We start from the raw sequence: 17,245 nt of genomic DNA, 5'->3' as shown, positions 1-17,245 counted from the left end.
CCCTTGGTATCTCTAATTTTCTTGAAGAGATTTCTAGTCTTTCCCATTCTACTCTTTTCCTCTATTTCTTTGCACTGATCACCGAGGAAGGCTTTCTTATCTCTCCTTGCTATTCTTTGGAACTCTGCATTCAAATAGGTATATCTTTCCTTTTCTCATTTGCCTTTCACTTCTCTTCTTTTCTCAGCTATTTGTAAAGCCTCCTCAGACAACCATTCTGCCTTTTTGCATTTCTTTTTCTTGGGGATGGTCTTGATCACTGTCTCCTGTACAATGTCACCAACCTTCATCCATACTTCTATTAAATCTAATCCCTTGAATCTATTTGTCACTTCCACTGTATAATCGTAAGGAATTTAATTTAGGTCATATGTGAATGGTCTAGTGGTTTTCTCCACTTTCTTCAACTTAAGTCAAAATTTTTCAATAAGGAGTTCATTATCTGAGCCACAGTCAGCTCCCAGTCTTGTTTTTGCTGTCTGTATAGAGATTCTTCATATTTGGCTGCAAAAAATATAATCCAACTGATTTTGATATTGACCATCTGGTGATGTCCATGTGTAGAGTCTTCTCTTGTGTTGTTGGAAGATGGTGTTTGCTATGATCCGTGCATTCTCTTGTCAAAATTCTGTTAGCCTTTGCCCTGCTTCGTTCTGTACTCCAAGACTAAATTTGCCTGTTACTCCAGGTGTTTCTTGACTTCCTACTTTTGCATTTCAGTCCCCTCAATGAAAAGGACATCTTTTTTGTGTGTTAGTTCTAGAAGGTCTTGTAGGTCTTCATAGAACCGTTCAACTTCAGCTTCTTCAGCATTAGTGGTTGGGGCATAGACTTAGATTACTGTGATACTGAATGGTTTGCCTTGGAAAGTCAGAGATTGTTCCGTCATTTTTGAGAATGCACCCAAGTATCACATTTTGGACTCTTTTGTCTACTATGAGGGCTACTCCATTTTTTCTAAGGGATTCTTGGCCACAGTAGTAGATATAATGGTCATCTGAGTTAAATTCACCTATTCCAGTCCATTTTAGTTCACTCACTCCTAAAATGTTGATGTTCACTCTTGCCATCTCCTATTTGACCACTTCTAATTTACCTTGATTCATACACCTAATATTCCAGGTTCCTATGCAGTATTGCTCTTTATGGTATTGGACTTTACTTCCACCATCATTCACACCCACAACTGGGCATTGTTTTCACTTTGGCCCCATCTCTTCATTCTTTCTGGAGTTATTTCTCCACTCTTCTCCAGTAGCATATTGGGTGCCTATTGACCTGGGGAATTCATTTTTCAGTGTCATATCTTTTTGCTTTTTCATACTGTTTATAGGGTTCTCAAGTCATGAATATGGAAGTGGTTTGCCATTCCCTTCTCCAGTGGACCACATTTTTTCAGATGTCTCCACCATGACCCATCAATCTTGGGTGGCCCTACATGGCATGGTTCATAGTTTCATTGGGTTAGACAAGGCTGTGGTCCATGTGATCAGCTTATTTAGTTTTCTGTGATTGTGGTTTTCATTCTCTCTGCCCTCTGAGGGATAAGGATAAGAGGTTTATGGAAGCTTCCTGATGGGAGAGACTGACTGTGGGGGTGGAAACTAGGTCTTGTTCTGATGGGCAGGCCATGCTCAGTAAATCTTTAATCCAATTTTCTGTTGATGGGTGGGGATGTGTTCCCTCCCTGTATTTGACTTGAGAGCAAACTATGGTGGAGGTAGTGAAGATAATGGTGACCTACTTCAAAAGGTCTCATGCACACACTGCCACACTCAGTGCCCCCGACCCTGCAGCAGGCCACCACAGACCCATGCCTCTGCCAGAGATTCCTGGACACTCACAGGCAAGTTTGGGTTAGTCTCTTGTGGAGTCACTGCTCCTTTCTCCTGGATCCTGGTGCACACAAGGTTTTGTTTGTGCCCTCCAAGAGTCTATTTCCCCAGTCCTGTGTAAGTTCTGTAATCAAATCCCACTGGCCTCCAAAGTCAACTTCTCTGTGAGTTCTCAGTCCCTTTGCCAGATACCCAGGTTGAGAAATCTGTTGTGGGCCCTAGAACTTTCTTAATAGCATGAGAATTTCTTTGGTATAATTGTTCTGCAGTTTTCAGGTCATCTGCTCCATGGCTCTATGGCAGGGTTAATGGTGATCTCCTCCAAGAGGGCTTATGCCACAGGCTCAGGTAGCTGCACTCAGAACCCCTGTCCCTGTGACAGGCCATTGCTGTCCTGTACTTCCACAAGAGACTCAAACAGAGATCTGGCCCAGTATCTGTGGGGTCTATGGGTCCTGGTGAGCATGAGGTTTTGTTTGAGCCCTCCAAGCATCTCTGGCGGGTATGAGATTTGAGTCTAAACACAATTTCGCCCCTCCTACCATCTTTCCAGGGCTTTTCCTTTGCCCTTGGGTGTGGGGTACCTTTTTTTTTTGGTGGGATCCAGTATTCCCCTGTCAATGGATGATTGTTCAGCCATGGGTTCGATTCTTGGGTCTAGAGGATCCCCTGGAGGAGGGCATGGCAACCCATTCCAGTACTCTTGCCTGGAGAGTCCCACACACAGAGGAGCCTGGCAGGCTACAGTCTATAGGTGGCAAAGAGTTGGACATGACTGAAGTGACTTAGCATGTACACCCACACAACAGTAACTAACACAATATTGTAAAGAAACTATGCTCCAGTAAAAATTAATTTTAAAAAACTTCCAGTGTGAAGTAGTTTTATAATATTCTCTGAAGGTAGGATGTGATAAGTTAAAGGTGCATATTGCAATTGTGGAACAACCGCTAAAATAATAAAATGAGGTACAGATAATAAAGCAATAGTAGAAATAAAAATTTTAAAATTACCCAGAAAAAAAGTAGAGAAAAGGGGGGAAAAAAGAACAAATTAGATGGGACAAACAGAAACAAATAGCAAGATGATGAATTTAAACACAACTGTTGTTGTTGTTGTTGTTTAGCCACTAAGTTGTGTCCAACTTTTCTGTGACCCCATGGACTGTAGCCCACTAGGCTCCTCTATCCAAGAGATTCTCCAGGCAAGAACACTGCAGTGTGTTGCCATTTCCTTCTCCAGGGGATCTTCCCAGCCCAGGAATCAAATCCATGTCTCCTGCTTTGGCAGGCAGATTCTTTACCCGCTGAAACATCAGGGAAGCCCCAAACACAGCCATAGAAGTAATCATAGTAGATGTAAATTATCTACATTCTTCAAGTATAAGACAGATGGAACAAAAAAGCAAGGCTTACCTTCATGCTGTCTAAAGGAAATCCCATGCTGAATATAAAGATACAGAGAGGCTAATGTTCAGTTTAGTTCCGTTCAATCACTCAGTCGTGTCTGACTCTTTGGGACCCCATGGACTGCAGCATGCCAGACCTCCCTATCCATCACCAACTCCCGGAGTTTGCTCAAACTCATGTCCACTGAGTCGGTGATGCCATCCAACCATCTCATCCTCTATCGTCCCCTTCTCCTCCTGCCTTCAATCTTTCCCAGCATCATGGTCTTTTCAAATGAGTCAGCTCTTTGCATCATGTGGCCAAAGTATTGGGGTTTCACCTTCAACATCAGTCCTTTCAATGAACATTCAGGACTGATTTCCTTTAGGATGGACTGGTTGGATATCCTTGCAGTCCAAGGGACTCTCAAGAGTCTTCTCCAACACCACAGTTCAAAAGAATCAATTCTTTGGTGCTCAGCTTTCTTCACAGTCCAACTCTCACATCCATACATGACTACTGGAAAAACCATAGCCTTAAATAGACGGACCTTTGTTGGCAAAGTAATCAGCCTTACAGAATGTCTCTGCTTTTTTTATGCTGTCTAGATTGGTCATAACTTTTCTTCCAAGGAGTAAGGGTCTTTTACTTTCATGACCGCAATCACCATCTGCAGTGATTTTGGAGCCAAAAAAAAAAAATAAAGTCTTCCACTGTTTCCACTTTTTCTCCATCTATTTGCCATGAAGTGACCAGACTGGAAACTACTATCCAATCTGATCACATGGACCACAGCCTTGTCTTAACTCAGTGAAACTAAGCCATGCCATGTGGGGCCACCCAAGACGAACCGGTCATGGTGGTGAGGTCTGACGGATGTGGTCCACTGGAGAAGGGAATGGCAAACTACTTCAGTATTCTTTCCTTGAGAACCCCATGAACAGTATGAAAAGGCAAAACGATAGGATACTGGAAGAGGAACTCCCTGGGTCAGTAGGTGCCAAATATGTTATTGGAGATCAGTGGAGAAATAACTCCAGAAAGAATGTGATGGGGCCAAAGCAAAAACAATACCCAGTTGTGGATGCGACTGGTGATAGAAGCAAGGTCTGATGCTGTAAAGAGCAATATTGCATAGGAACCTGGAATGTCAGGTCCATGAATCAAGGCAAATTGGAAGTGGTCAAACAGGAGATGGCAAGAGTGAACATCGACATTCTAGGAATACGCAAACTAAAATGGACTGGAATGGATGAATTTAACTCAGATGACCATTATATCTATGACTGTGGGCAGGAATTCCTTAGAAGAAATGGAGTAGCCATCATGGTCAACAAAAGAGTCCGAAATGCAGTATTTGGATGCAATCTCAAAAATGACAGAATGATCTCTGTTCGTTTCCAAGGCAAACCATTCAATATCATGGTAATCCAAGTCTATGCTCCAACCAGTAATGCTGAAAAAGCTGAAGTTGAATGGTTCTATGAAGACCTATAAGACCTTTTAGAACTAACATCCAAAAAATATGCCCTTTTCATTATAGGAGACTGAAATGCAAAAGTAGGAAGTCAAGAAACCCCTGGTGTAACAGGCAAATTTGGCCTTGGAGTATGGAATGAAGCAGGGCAAAGGCTAACAGAGTTTGGCCAAGAGAAACACTGGTCATAGCAAACACCCTCTTTCAACAACACAAGAGAAGCCTCTACACATGGACATCACCAGATGGTCAACACCAAAATCAGATTGATTATATTCTTTGCAGCCAAAGATGGAGAAGCTCTAGACAGTCAGCAAAAACAAGACCAGGAGCTGACTGTGGCTCAGACCATGAACTCCTTATTGCCAAATTCAGACTGAAATTGAAGAAAGTAGGGAAAACCATGAGACCATTCAGGTATGACCTAAATCAAATCCCTTATGATTATACAGTGGAAGTGAGAAATAGATTTAAGGGACTAGATCTGATAGACAGAGTGCCTGATGAACTATGGACGGAAGTTCGTGACATTGTACAGGAGACAGGGATCAAGACCATCCCCATGGAAAATAAATGCAAAAAAGCAAAATGGCTGTCTGGGGAGGCCTTACAAAGAGCTGTGAAAAGAAGAGAAGTGAAAAGCAAAGGAGAAAAGGAAAGATATAAGCATCTGAATGCAGAGTTCCAAAGAATAGCAAGAAGAGATACGAAAGCCTTCCTCAGTGATCAATGCAAAGAAATAGAGGAAAACAACATAATGGGAAAGACTAGAGATCTCTTCAAGAAAATCAGAGATACCAAGGGAACATTTCATGCAAAGATGGGCTCGATAAAGGACAGAAATTGTATGGACCTAACAGAAGCAGAAGATATTAAGAAGAGGTGGCAAGAATACACAGAAGAACTATACAAAAAAGAGTTACACGACCAAGATAGAGCCAGACATCCTGGAATGTGAAGTCAAGCGGGCCTTAGAAAGCATCACTATGATACTTTACCATTCGTGTAGAATGTTTGGACTGAACATGTGTTGTCAGTCCTCTTGGATATATACCCAGGAAGTGAAATTACTGCATCATATGGTAATCTATGTTTAACTTTTTGAGGCAATGCCAAACTGTTTTCTACAGCAGTTGTGTCATTTTACATTCCCACCAGCAGTGGACAAGGGTTAAATTTATCCACATACTCATCAGTATTTGTTATTTTTTCTCTTTTAAAAAAACCCAGGGAGTATGAAGTGGTATCTTGTTTTGATTTGCATTTCCCCAATGACAAATGATGTTCATTATTTTTTTTTTCATGTTTTTATTGGCCATTTGTGTATCTTATTTGAAAAAACTCCTAATCAAATCTTTCACTCATTTAAAAATTGGATTATTTGTCTTCTTGTTGCAGAGTTGTAAGAGTTCATTATATATTCTGGATATGAGATCTTTATCAGGTTGGCAAATATTTTCTCCCATTCTTTAGGCTGTGTTTTCACTTTCTAGATAGTGTTATTTAATGAGAAAAGGTTTTTAATTTTGATTAAATATAACATCTGTTTTTCTTTGGTGCTTTTGATGTCATATATTAGAAACTGTTGTCTGATACATGGTCATGAAGATTTGCACTTGTTTTCTTCTAAGAGTTTTATAGTTTTAACTCATATTTAGGTCTTGGATCCATTTTGAGTTAATGGTTTTATATCATGCAAGATAAGCATCCAAATTTACTACTTTGCTTGTGAATATCCAGTGGTCCCAACACTATATGTTGTTTCTATCCATTAATTTGTTACAGACATTCTTCATGGCATTCTTTATCCTCTTGTGTATATCCCACATATATACAGACAGCTCTCTAGTGTTGAACTAGGCGATTGCCTACCCTCTGGGATCCCTGGCATGTTCCTCCCCACAACCCATCAGCTCAAGCAGGGTCACTTAGGAACTTCCTAGCCTTCATTCCTTCCCAAAGCAGAAGCAAGAATCAGATGTTTCTCATTATTTGAGTCATAGATTAAAACTATCCATTGTTCACATGGGGCACTTTGTCATTCTATTTTCATCCTTTTTTCACATTTATTTTCACCAATCACCATCCCTTTTCTCAGAGGAGTGACAATGGCAGGATATTTCTCTGTTTACTCTAAGAGTGTATCGAAAAGTGAACAAGAAAAAAAGCAAGATCCCCTATTAGGACCTCTACTGAGATCCGCACACAACTCCTTAAACCAAAATGACCTTAGCAGCTGAGGAAATTTCAAGCCTCAGCATTGGGCATTGGTGTTCCTATTAGTGTTTGCAATGGCATCCATGCAGAGTTTGTGGGCCTCACAAACCCTCACAGGGTTTGAGGGCCTCTTAGGATTTGTGGGCCCAGTTGTTGCAGATCATTTTTCCTTTTTACACGTCTCTTTAGTGATCTCAGGGCTTCCCTGGTGGTTCAGCTGGTAAAGAATCTGCCGGTAATGTGGGAGACCTGGGTTTGACCCCTGGTTGGGAGGATGCCCTGGAGAAGAGAAAGGCTACCCACTCCAGTATTGTGGCCTGGAGAATTGCATGGGCTTTATAATCCATGGGGTCACAAAGAATCGGACACAACTGAGCGACTTTCACTTAGTGATCTGAGGTCATCAGTAGCCTGAGAATCTCTGGCTGGTAGGCAATAGGTAGAGGATACTGTAGGGAGAGACCTGGAAGTGCAAAGCTGTATTAGAGATGGGCTTCTGTTGGTGTGTGAAGACGGTGGTGTTGGGGATAAAGCAAATGTGAATAAAGAGATAGGGAGGCACACCTAGGACTGATGACACAGGCTAACCTGGCTCACTTACCTGTGCCAGACACCTGATTCTCCCAGGCATGCCTGGCACAGGGGTGACTCTCTACTCCATGATCATATCACCAGTTCTCAGCCCACAAAGACCTATTTGCCTTTTGAGATTCACACAAAATAAAATCTCCAATCCGCTTAAACCTTTAAATTTATCCCTGAATTGAAAAGCCATGCCCTTGCTTACCCTGTGAGTTGGTCAGCTAGTGAGAAAACCCCTCCTTGGGAGGAGACTTTCTGAAGGACCTCCATGGGCCCTAGGGAACCAAGGCTCCAATGACAGTCTCTTTGGACGTGCAGAAACATCTGCATTCAAGCTGCTGGGGGGCGACAATCCCCTGCCGGTACAGAGGGCCAGGTCTGCACTAATGTCTTCCCTCCTTGCCATCACACACCTGAGTGAGTGTGTGGGTGCATGGTTGTTTGCCAGTGGGGTCAGGAATGAGACAGCAGCATCTGTGTTCAATGCGTATATGAAGTGGATGAAGAAACAGCTGCAAATACTGATTTCTTTCAACACAATGTGACTGTCCAGTACATTTATTTCTTCCATTCAGTTCAATTCAAACAAATGAATATGTACTCAGACTCTGCCCTGGGGCGGTTCTGCCCTTGGTTCACCGGGGAGTCCAGGGGTGAGAGGGAAAATGGTCCTCATCTGCTTTCAGGAGTAAAAGCAGTTCAGTGACAGGATGGAGTCAAAGGCAGTCTGAGGTCAGGTGGAAAACACCAAAAATTAACAGTGGCTGTTAGGCTCTGAGGAAAGGGGAGTTCAGGGACCACCAGGTAACAGAGGAAGGTTTCAGGTGGGAGATTTGCCTGGCACGCCTCTGAGGTTGGTAGATTAGGCGAGGTGAGGGAGAAAAGAAGGGAATGCGTGCCCTGAAGCAGCAGCGCACCTGAGATGACCGTGATTATCACTGCAAGGGACGAAGTGTTATTTACAATGTGTCAGGGTTGACCCACCAAAGGCATCAGGCAGCTACCTGCAGAGCAGGTACAGCAGGAACAGGGCGCCCAGCAGGGCCACCAGGCCCAGCTTACACCAGGTCTCCGACGCTGCTTTGGGCCACCGCCACAGCCCGGCCAGCGGCCAGCGCTCCGACCACGTCCGCGCGCGGGCGGCCAGTCGCTCCGCCACCCTGCGCAGCCTCTCCTCGGGACTCAGCCCGCCCAGGGTCTGCGCCAGGCGGTACACGTCGTTGGTGTAGGGGGCGCCGCCGTGGTCCCTCACCAGCTCCTCCACCAGCCCCATCAGCTCCCCGACCTGCGCCTCCCGCTCCCCGTCAGCCGCTCGGTTGTCGAAGGCGCAGCAGCGGCCCCCGCACTCGGCCACCAGCTCCCGGAGCGCGCGGTTGTCGGTGTCGCGCACGTACTGCTGCAGCGAGCCCCCGTCCAGGTCCTCCCTGCGGGTGAAGACCACGACGGCGTGCGCCGCGATGCCCGCCCCGAAGAGCGCCTTCACCCCGCGCCAGGCCTGCAGGTCCTGGGCGGTGAAGCGGCCGAGCTGGGTCACCAGGAGCACGGCGTGGGGCCCCGGGGCCGACAGCAGGTAGCAGCGGCCTCTCTCCTTGAAACCCGGGTCTGCCTGGGCGACCTCGGGGCTGAAGAGGTCCGGGGTGTCGAGGACTTCCACGTCCCACGAGGCCCAGCAGCAGCTCCCCGTGGCGCAGGCCCTGGTCACCGCTGTGGTCGCGAGCCTGGAGAGGAAGTGCTTCCGCTGGAGGATGCTGTTGCCCGTGGCGCTCTTCCCGGTCCCCGACCTCCCGGCCAGGAGGAGGCGCAGCCTGCGCTCCTGCAGGGCGGACCTGAACTCCTGGAAACCTGTGGGCAACGGTGGTCTGTAAGTTTCGGAACCTGAGAGCAACATGTCCCGGTTCCCGGGTCACCTGGACGCCTTGTGAGCAAAGGAGAACAGAGCGCTTCCACGGTTGTCTTTGGGACCAACCCTTTACTGGTTTCCCTTGTGGCTCAGCTGGTAAAGAATCTACCTGCAGTGCTGGAGACCTGGGTTGGATCCCTGGTTTGGAAAGATCCCCTGGAGAAGGGAAAGGCTACCCACTCCAGTATTCTGGCCTGTAGAATTCCATGGACTGTATCATCCATGGGGTCACAAAGAGTCAGACATGACAGCGACTTTCACTTTCCCTCTACTGAGTGACCTGGTGTGAGATTTGGGCACTCCAAGGGGGTCTCTATCCGTCTGTTTCTCCTCTCTTTGGCGTCACACGTGCACCTATAGGTGCTCCAGCAGCTGCTGAACCTCTTTCTAGAGGATGCGCCTTTGTAATACAGGCCATTACTTCGTCTGATATGATCTGTCATCCAGGCTATGCGAAGCTGGTCCTTCTTTTCCCTGCTGCCCTCCCACTGGGGAAAGGGGTGGGGCAGTGGGCCCAGCCGAGAGGGCTATCTGGAGTCCCATAGCCGGGGTTTGAATCATAGACCTGTCCTCTACCAGCCTTGTAACCCTGGGGAGCTGCTTAATCTAAGTGTTAAACCTCTTCTACACAAACGCAATCAATACTGTAGCACTGTCCTCATAGGACACTGTCAGAAAATAAGATGAGATCAACTCTCTTCCTTACCTTCCTGCCTCCCTCCTCCTCCTCTCTTGACTCTTAAACCTGCTGCCTAATAAGACACTTGTGTAGCCCTCCATCCTTGTTCCCTAACATCTTCTACCTGGTGAACCATGTTCCCTCTAATACACGACATGATGCCCTCTACATCCACTTCTGTTTATTCATTTTATTTTGGAAATGGAGATACAGGTTAGTCAAAGAACTTGATATCTCACAGCAGGGTGGGGGTAAAGATCCAGATGAAGTGCCATCCCCAGGGCTCTTGCTGCTTCACCCCAGCATCAAGTCACCTCTTGGCTTCTCTTGTTCAGTCTTGAATTAGCCCATCCCCCTACCATCCAGGGTTCACACCTGGGGGCAAATATGCATTGAGACGTGTTCTTACCATAGGCATTTTCTTCATCTCTTGCCACCTTCCGTCCTCCCATGATTACCTGAAAGAGTCCCAGATACAATTTGTTCATTCACTCATTTATCAAATAGATGTAACTGCTTACAGTCTGTCAGGCCAGGTCTAAAATGCTGGTGACCCTACAGTGAGAAGGTCGTAGTTCCTGCCTTCCCTGGGGCATTGGAAAGAGATTGGAGGAAATGTTCAGCAAAGACATTTGGAGGAGCCTAGTCTGGGGTTGGGATGATGCTGTGAGAGCACCTGGTAAGCTTGACTTTGTCTTCTCAGGGCCCCCAAATGCAAAGAGCAGAGGGGAGATGATAACATTTACTCTGTGTCAAGACGGGCCCCTTAGCTGGTCTGGAAATCAGTAGGGCTTATTGTGGGGGCTGTAAGATACTGAGACCCTGGTCTTGAAGAGCATGTACAGCTTGCTTGCCCCCAGTCCCAGTGCAGAGGCAGTAGACTGAACACTGCCTGGTGTTCTGGCCAGCCTGCCAGGACTGCCCCCAGAGCACCTCCCAGCGCCCGATATCTTATTCCATCCCTTACTGCTCCCCTCAAAGGCAGAGGCCACCACTGCCAATGGGTAGGTGAGCACCAGGGAAGGAGCAGAGAAAGCTCTGTGGTCTGGCTCCAACTCTTTGGTTCCCCGTCCTGCCTCAGTGTGTACCCCTTGGTACACACTGAGGAAAAAATGAAACCAGCTCAGAAGTGAGGCCCCAAGCCCTCAGGCCCTGACTATGACCCCAGCCAAGGTGAAGACAGTCATCAATCTGGGGGAAGATTAAGCTCCCTTAAGACTCCCGCTCCTGCCACTTGGCTTTTGACTCCTCCCACAATAGGGTGGCAACTGGTATGGAGCCTAGGAGAAGCCCTGGCTGGCACCTGGCTCTGGCTGTCGCCCCTCCGACTGCAGCCCTGCCTCCCACCGCTGCGTTGGCTGCCAGCACACCCTGGGAGAAGACACAGTCACCGCTCACTTCTGGTCCAGCTCTCCCACCAAAGCCACCAGGCACATGCACACTGCAAAGGGACACTTCCACGCAAGGACATGCCTTCAAGACCAGGATAGGTGACTGTTTCACCTAACTTCATAGCAGCAGACTGAGAAAGTTAAAGAAAATGAGAAACAGAGGCCTATATTTTAAATGAAAGAACAAGATAACAGAGACAAATAATTTGCCTGCCAAAGAGTCCAAAGCAACAGTAATGAAAATGCTAACTGAACTTGAGAAAACAATAGCTAAACACAGTGGAAACTTCAGCAAAGAACTAGAGAATATAAAAACCAGTCAGAGCTGACGATTATGATAACTGAAATGAAAAACGTGCTAGAAGGAATTCAGGCCAGCTGAGGTGACACAGAAGAACACATAAGACAGAAGAGTGGAAATCACCTAACCAGAACAGCAACAAGAAAACACGTTTAAAAAATGGATGATAGTTTATGGGTCCTCCAGGACAACATCAAGTGTACTAACATTCACGTTATAGGTAGAGACGAGAGAGAAGTGGGTCAAAAATGTGTTTGGTGAAATTATAATTGAAAAGTTTCCTAACTTGAGGAAGAAAACAGATATTTGGGTACAAGAGGCATGGGGCACCGCTGTCAGAATGGCTGTCATCAGAAAACAAGAAATAACACATGTTGGCAAGGATATAGAGAAAAGGGATCCCTAGTGCACTGATAGTGGGAATGTCAGTTGCTACAGTAATGGTAGAAAACAGTATGGTGGTTCCTTGAAAAATTAAAAATAGAACTTCATATGATCTAGCAGTTTTACCTCTGGGTATATATCCAAAGGAAACGAAAACACTACTTCAGAAAGATGTATGCACTCCAATATTCATAGCAGCATTATTGATAATAACCAAGATAGGAAAGCAACCTAAATGTCCATCAATAGATGACTGGGTAAAGAAGGTGTTTTATATATACATGTGTATTGGCTTCCCTGGTGTTCAGACAGTAAAGAATTTGCCTGCAGTGCAGGAGACCTGGGTTTAATCCCTGGGTTGAGGATCCCCCTGGAGAAGGGAAAGGCTACCCACACCAGTGTCCTTGCCTGGAGAATTCCATGGACAGAGAAGCCTGGTGGGCTACAGTCCATGGGATCCTAAAGAGTTGGACACGACTGAGTGATTAACACTTTCATTTTTGATTCTCTCTTTTTTTGATATATATATAGATAAATATATATATATATATATATAATGGAATAATCCTCAGCCATAAAAAAGGATGAAATCTTTCCATTTGCAACAACATGCATGGACCTAGAGGGTATTACATTTACTGAAATAGGTCATACTTATTGCAATAAGTCGTATTATGCTTATTGAAATAAGTCATATGCAAGAAAAAATGCTGTATGTTTTCACAATCTGAAAAAAAAAAAAAAGTTGAATATAACAAAAGAGAAACAGACTCACCAGCACAAAGAATGAATTAGTGGTTACCACTGAGGACAGGGCTGAAGGGGCAGGCAAGATCAGAGAAAAGGATTACGAGGTAAAAACTATTAGGTATAAAATTAAGATAAGGAATTCCCTGGCAGTCCAGTGGTTGGAGATTTCACTGCCAAGGGCAAGGATTTGAACCCTGTTTGGGGAACTAAATCCCAGAAGTCACAGGGTGTGGCCAAGAAATAAAAGATACAAAAATGTAATGTACAAAAAATATAGTTAATATTTTATATTAACTTTACATGAAGCATAACCTATAAAAAATGTCAAATCACTATGTTGTACACTTGAAAGTACTATAATATTTTAAGTCAACTGTATGTCAATTAAAAATAAGTAAACAAATAAGTCTAAGTACGATCTGTGTGCTAGAGAGACTGGGATGCTCCCCTCCCCCTCTTTATCCTCTTGCCCTCATATCTGAGGCTTCTCAAAACTCAAATTTGAGGTTTCTCAAAGTAAAGTGATTATACTCATTCAAACATTATTTAATACAATTAAACATTCTGTGATCAAGTTTGCCTGATCCCGTGAGCACCTGAACAAGAGAGCACAGTCTCTCCTCAGCCTACTTCTCCAGCCTCATTTCCAGTGAATCCCCGCCCACCCCCACCCCACCAGTCAGCCACTCCAGACACAGATTTCAGCACCTTTCCCAACCCACCTCGTGCTTTCCCTCCTAGGACCCTTCATCCCACCCCACATTTCTGCCTGAGTCCTGTCTGCTTTACCGTCCATTTCAAACTCTACCTCTTACAGATAGCTGTGTTCTCCCCCATTGGCTCCAACAACAAAGGAAAAGCAAAGAGAGGCTGGCTCAATAACCCGTCTCAAAGAACTCAGAGGGCAGTTTTGTCTAGAACTCAAGCCAAAGCTGTTTGCATTTCTACAGTATCTCTCCTGCACCCCCCACCCTCCAAAGCTTTCAGTAAAGTTTGTCCCAGGGGCAAATCCCTTGATGTGATTAGTTATTTTGTATCTAGAAATCAACAGGCTCCCTTAATTGACACCAGAGGTGAAATGAAGAAAGAGCTACAAGATTCACAACCAAGAAGAAGACTTTACCTGAAGCAAGGTGTCCCCTTCAAAGGTGGAAATGAGAATGTGTGCTACAGGAAATCCACAAAACTCTTGGGTATGCCATTTGGAACTTCCTGCAAAGTTTGAAATGGAATTTGGAAAGTTCTTCTGAGGTTCTTAACAGCTAAAATCTGGGGTTACAAAGGTATACAGTTATTGGAAAAAGTAAAACTTGTACAATCCTTTCTTTTAAAATTTCAAGGAGTCAAGTTTTATTTAGCTAGTCCAGTACTCATTGAACCTGACATCTTTTGGAATTATTTAGGAGATTGTTAAAAATGTATGTATTTTTATCTTTTGCAATACTTTTTATTTTCTATAGTTCCTTTGATCTTATTGTCCATGTGCAATGCGCATTTTTATGTAGCTGCAATGCAATCACATACAATATTCACAGTCTGTGTTTTTTTCTTAATGTTATACACACTTGCCATATTGCTCCAATCTTTATTTTATGGCTGCAGAAATGCCATTGTGGTGATTCACAATATATAAAAATGTGTATTTCTTAGATTTATATTCCTATATCTGTACTTAAAAATATTAAGTTCCCCTCCATGCCAAATTATTTTTAATCATTCAGCCCATGACTTGAGTTTTTCAATCAGTTATCCTAGTCCCATCCCTCAGTACACAGTTGCGATGAGGAAATTAACATGGTACAGCAGCCCGCAAAGTACCCAGTTTGACTTGGGGAGAAGATATTCAAGAGTCCCTGCAGGGCAAGGGGTGCAGGGCAAGGGGTGAAGGCCAAGTTCATAAACTTAGTTGTTTTCTGCACTATTGTGGATAGTGTTAAGGAGAGTGGAGGTTTTAGGAGAATTGCAGAATTTTCACTTTGTAACTTGTTCTGAGGTTAGCTTTCCTTATAACTCCCCAGAAGTACCTTTTGCCTGTGCTGAATATGCTTTTGGGGTGTGTTTGTTGACTTTGAAAATGTGTTTTGGTGTCTGCAGTAGTTCTAGCAATTGCCCTTCTTATTTACTAGGGGACTAGGGAAGGATAGGGGCTTCCCAGGTGGCTCAGTGGTAAAGAATCTTGCTGCCAGTGCAGGAGTCACAAGAGACGTGGGCTTGATTCCTGGGTCAGGAGGATCCCCTGAAGTAGGAAATGGCAACCCGTTCCAGTATTCTTGCCTGGAAAATTCCATGGACAGAGCCCGGTGTGCTACAGTCCAGGGGGTCATAAAGAGTCGAACAAAAGTGACTGAGCATGCACACATACAGAGAAAGAGAGAGAATTTAGTCCCACATAAGAGTATGTGCCTAGAGAAGGAAATGGCAACCCACTCCAGTACTCCTTCCCGGAAAATTTCATGGATGGAGGAGCCTGGTGGGATACAGTCCATGGGGTCCCAAAGAGTCGGACATGACTGTGTGACTTCACTTTCACTTTCAAGAGTATATGCATCATGTAGCATCACTGATTCAAGGAACATGAATTTTGAGCAAACTCTGGGAGATAGTAGAGGACAGAGGAGACTGGTTGGCTACAGTCCAGGGGTTGCAAAGAGTTAGACATGACTGAATGACTAAACAACAATAGGAGCATGTGCAACAAGAGCTGGAGAGTGATGCTTACCACTTCTGAACTTACTCTATTTGACACTCAAAACATCCTTACTAACCTATGCATGCGAAGTTACTGTTTCTAGGTCTTGCTTTCCTTTCTCATACTTACTAGAATGCACATGCTCGCTAGTCAGTTTCACATGGGCTCTTCCTGTTCCCCACAGGTCCTACTCCTGGACTGACTCCCTTTCCCTTACACTCACCTTTCCTGCAGAATTGGTGACAGGCTCTAACGTTAGATCCAAGAAGCTCCTGATCTGCTGCCTGCCCTTGGCTATGGGTGCAGTGACTGGTTTCCTCCCCACCAATGAGGAAGTCTCTGTGCCACTCAGAGCTCAAGAAGCTCAGAGAGGGGAGGGCCCAGTGGTGATGACTTAAAGAGACAGCAACGTTAACCAGTGAACCGGTGGGTATGCAGTATTGTCCCTGCATATCCTATCCGATGCTGATTCCCTGGTAGCTCAGCTGGTAAAGAATCTGCCTGCAATGCAGGAGACCCTGGGTCAGGAAGATACCCTGGAGAAGAGATAAGCTACCCACTCCAGTCTTCTTGGGCTTCCCTGGTTAGCTCAGTCAGTAAAGAATCTGCCTGCAATGCAGGAAACCTGGGTTCAATCCTTGGTATGGGGAGGTTCCTGGAAGAGGGCATGGCAACCTACTCCAGTATTCTTACCTGGAGAATCCTCACAGACACAGCAACCTGGAGGGCTGCAGTTCGTGGGGTCACAAAGAGTCGGACATGACTGAGCAACTAAGAACATCCTATCCCATAGCTCTGGGCTATGGTAATGTTTTCCAAAGGTTCCTGTGACACCAGCATCTTGTCCCCAACAGGGGCTATAACATCAGTGAGGAAGAGCATTTTAGGTTTCTGAGATCTCTTTTTATTTCCAACTTTTGACCAATAATCTTATCTCCAGTTGTCTCTTGCTTTTTAGGTATTTTTAAATAAAATGGCCCCTTGAGTGTCTCCTAACCCAGGACAGGAATTTTTGAGTGAATAATGCCACAAAAGTGGTTCTACCTGCCAGGAACATCACCTTCTAGGTTTATTGAGACATAATTGAATGTAATATCATCTACATTTAAAAGCCATGATGTATTGATTTGATATGCTTATATATTGCAAAATGATTACCATCACAACATTAGCTAATATTTGCATCACTTCACATAATTACCATTTCTTTTTGGTGGTGAGATGTACTATCTTGGCAATGTTCAAGTTCAGTTCAGTTCAGTTCAGTCGCTCAGTCGTGTCTGACTCTTTGCGACCCCATGAATCCCAGCACGCCAGGCCTCCCTGTTCATCACCAACTTCCGGAGTTCACCCAGACTCACGTCCATCTAGTCAGTGATGCCATCCAGCTATCTCATCCTCTGTCATCCCCTTCTCCTCCTGCCCCCAATCCCTCCCAGCATCAGAGTCTTTTCCAATGAGTCAACTCTTTGCATGAGGTGGCCAAAGTACTGGAGTTTCAGCTTTAGCATCATTCCTTCCAAAGAAATCCCAGGGCTGATCTCCTTCAGAATGGACTGGTTGGATCTCTTTGCAGTCCAAGGGACTCTCAAGAGTCTTCTCCAACACCACACTTCAAAAGCATCAATTCTTCGGCACTCAGCCTTCTTCAC

General features: G+C 45.0%; 1 protein-coding gene across 3 annotated transcripts; it reads right to left on the bottom strand.

Annotated features, from left to right (window-relative positions):
• Positions 1-8,041: 8,041 nt before the first annotated feature.
• LOC133246631 (GTPase IMAP family member 1-like) lies at positions 8,042-15,932 on the bottom strand. Of its 3 annotated transcripts, none has more exons than XM_061415135.1 (4): positions 15,817-15,932; positions 14,028-14,116; positions 10,488-10,536; positions 8,042-9,341 (listed from the first exon to the last, which is right to left on the bottom strand). In XM_061415135.1, the coding sequence occupies exons 3-4, from the start codon at positions 10,528-10,530 to the stop codon at positions 8,500-8,502; spliced, it is 885 nt and encodes a 294-aa protein (XP_061271119.1). In that variant the 5' UTR covers positions 10,531-10,536; positions 14,028-14,116; positions 15,817-15,932; the 3' UTR covers positions 8,042-8,499. The 3 variants fall into 3 exon arrangements, with proteins under 3 accessions (XP_061271119.1, XP_061271120.1, XP_061271121.1); XM_061415136.1 differs by having other exon boundaries at positions 14,028-14,173; positions 15,817-15,907; XM_061415137.1 differs by lacking the exon at positions 14,028-14,116 and having other exon boundaries at positions 15,817-15,898.
• Positions 15,933-17,245: the final 1,313 nt, after the last annotated feature.

This window comes from Bos javanicus, chromosome 4 (genome assembly GCF_032452875.1).
Source record: "Bos javanicus breed banteng chromosome 4, ARS-OSU_banteng_1.0, whole genome shotgun sequence".
NCBI classification, from domain to species: domain Eukaryota; kingdom Metazoa; phylum Chordata; class Mammalia; order Artiodactyla; family Bovidae; genus Bos; species Bos javanicus.
Note: the sequence above shows the minus strand (reverse complement) of the source record. Positions and strands in the feature narration are given on the sequence as shown.

Excerpts from the sequence above, each read along its gene's own strand:
- LOC133246631 (XM_061415135.1), bottom strand. The coding sequence starts at position 10,530 with ATGGGAGGACGGAAGGTGGCAAGAGATGAAGAAAATGCCTATG. Across the intron at positions 9,342-10,487 it reads AGATGAAGAAAATGCCTATG|GTTTCCAGGAGTTCAGGTCC; the intron begins GTAAGAACACGT and ends CGTTGCCCACAG.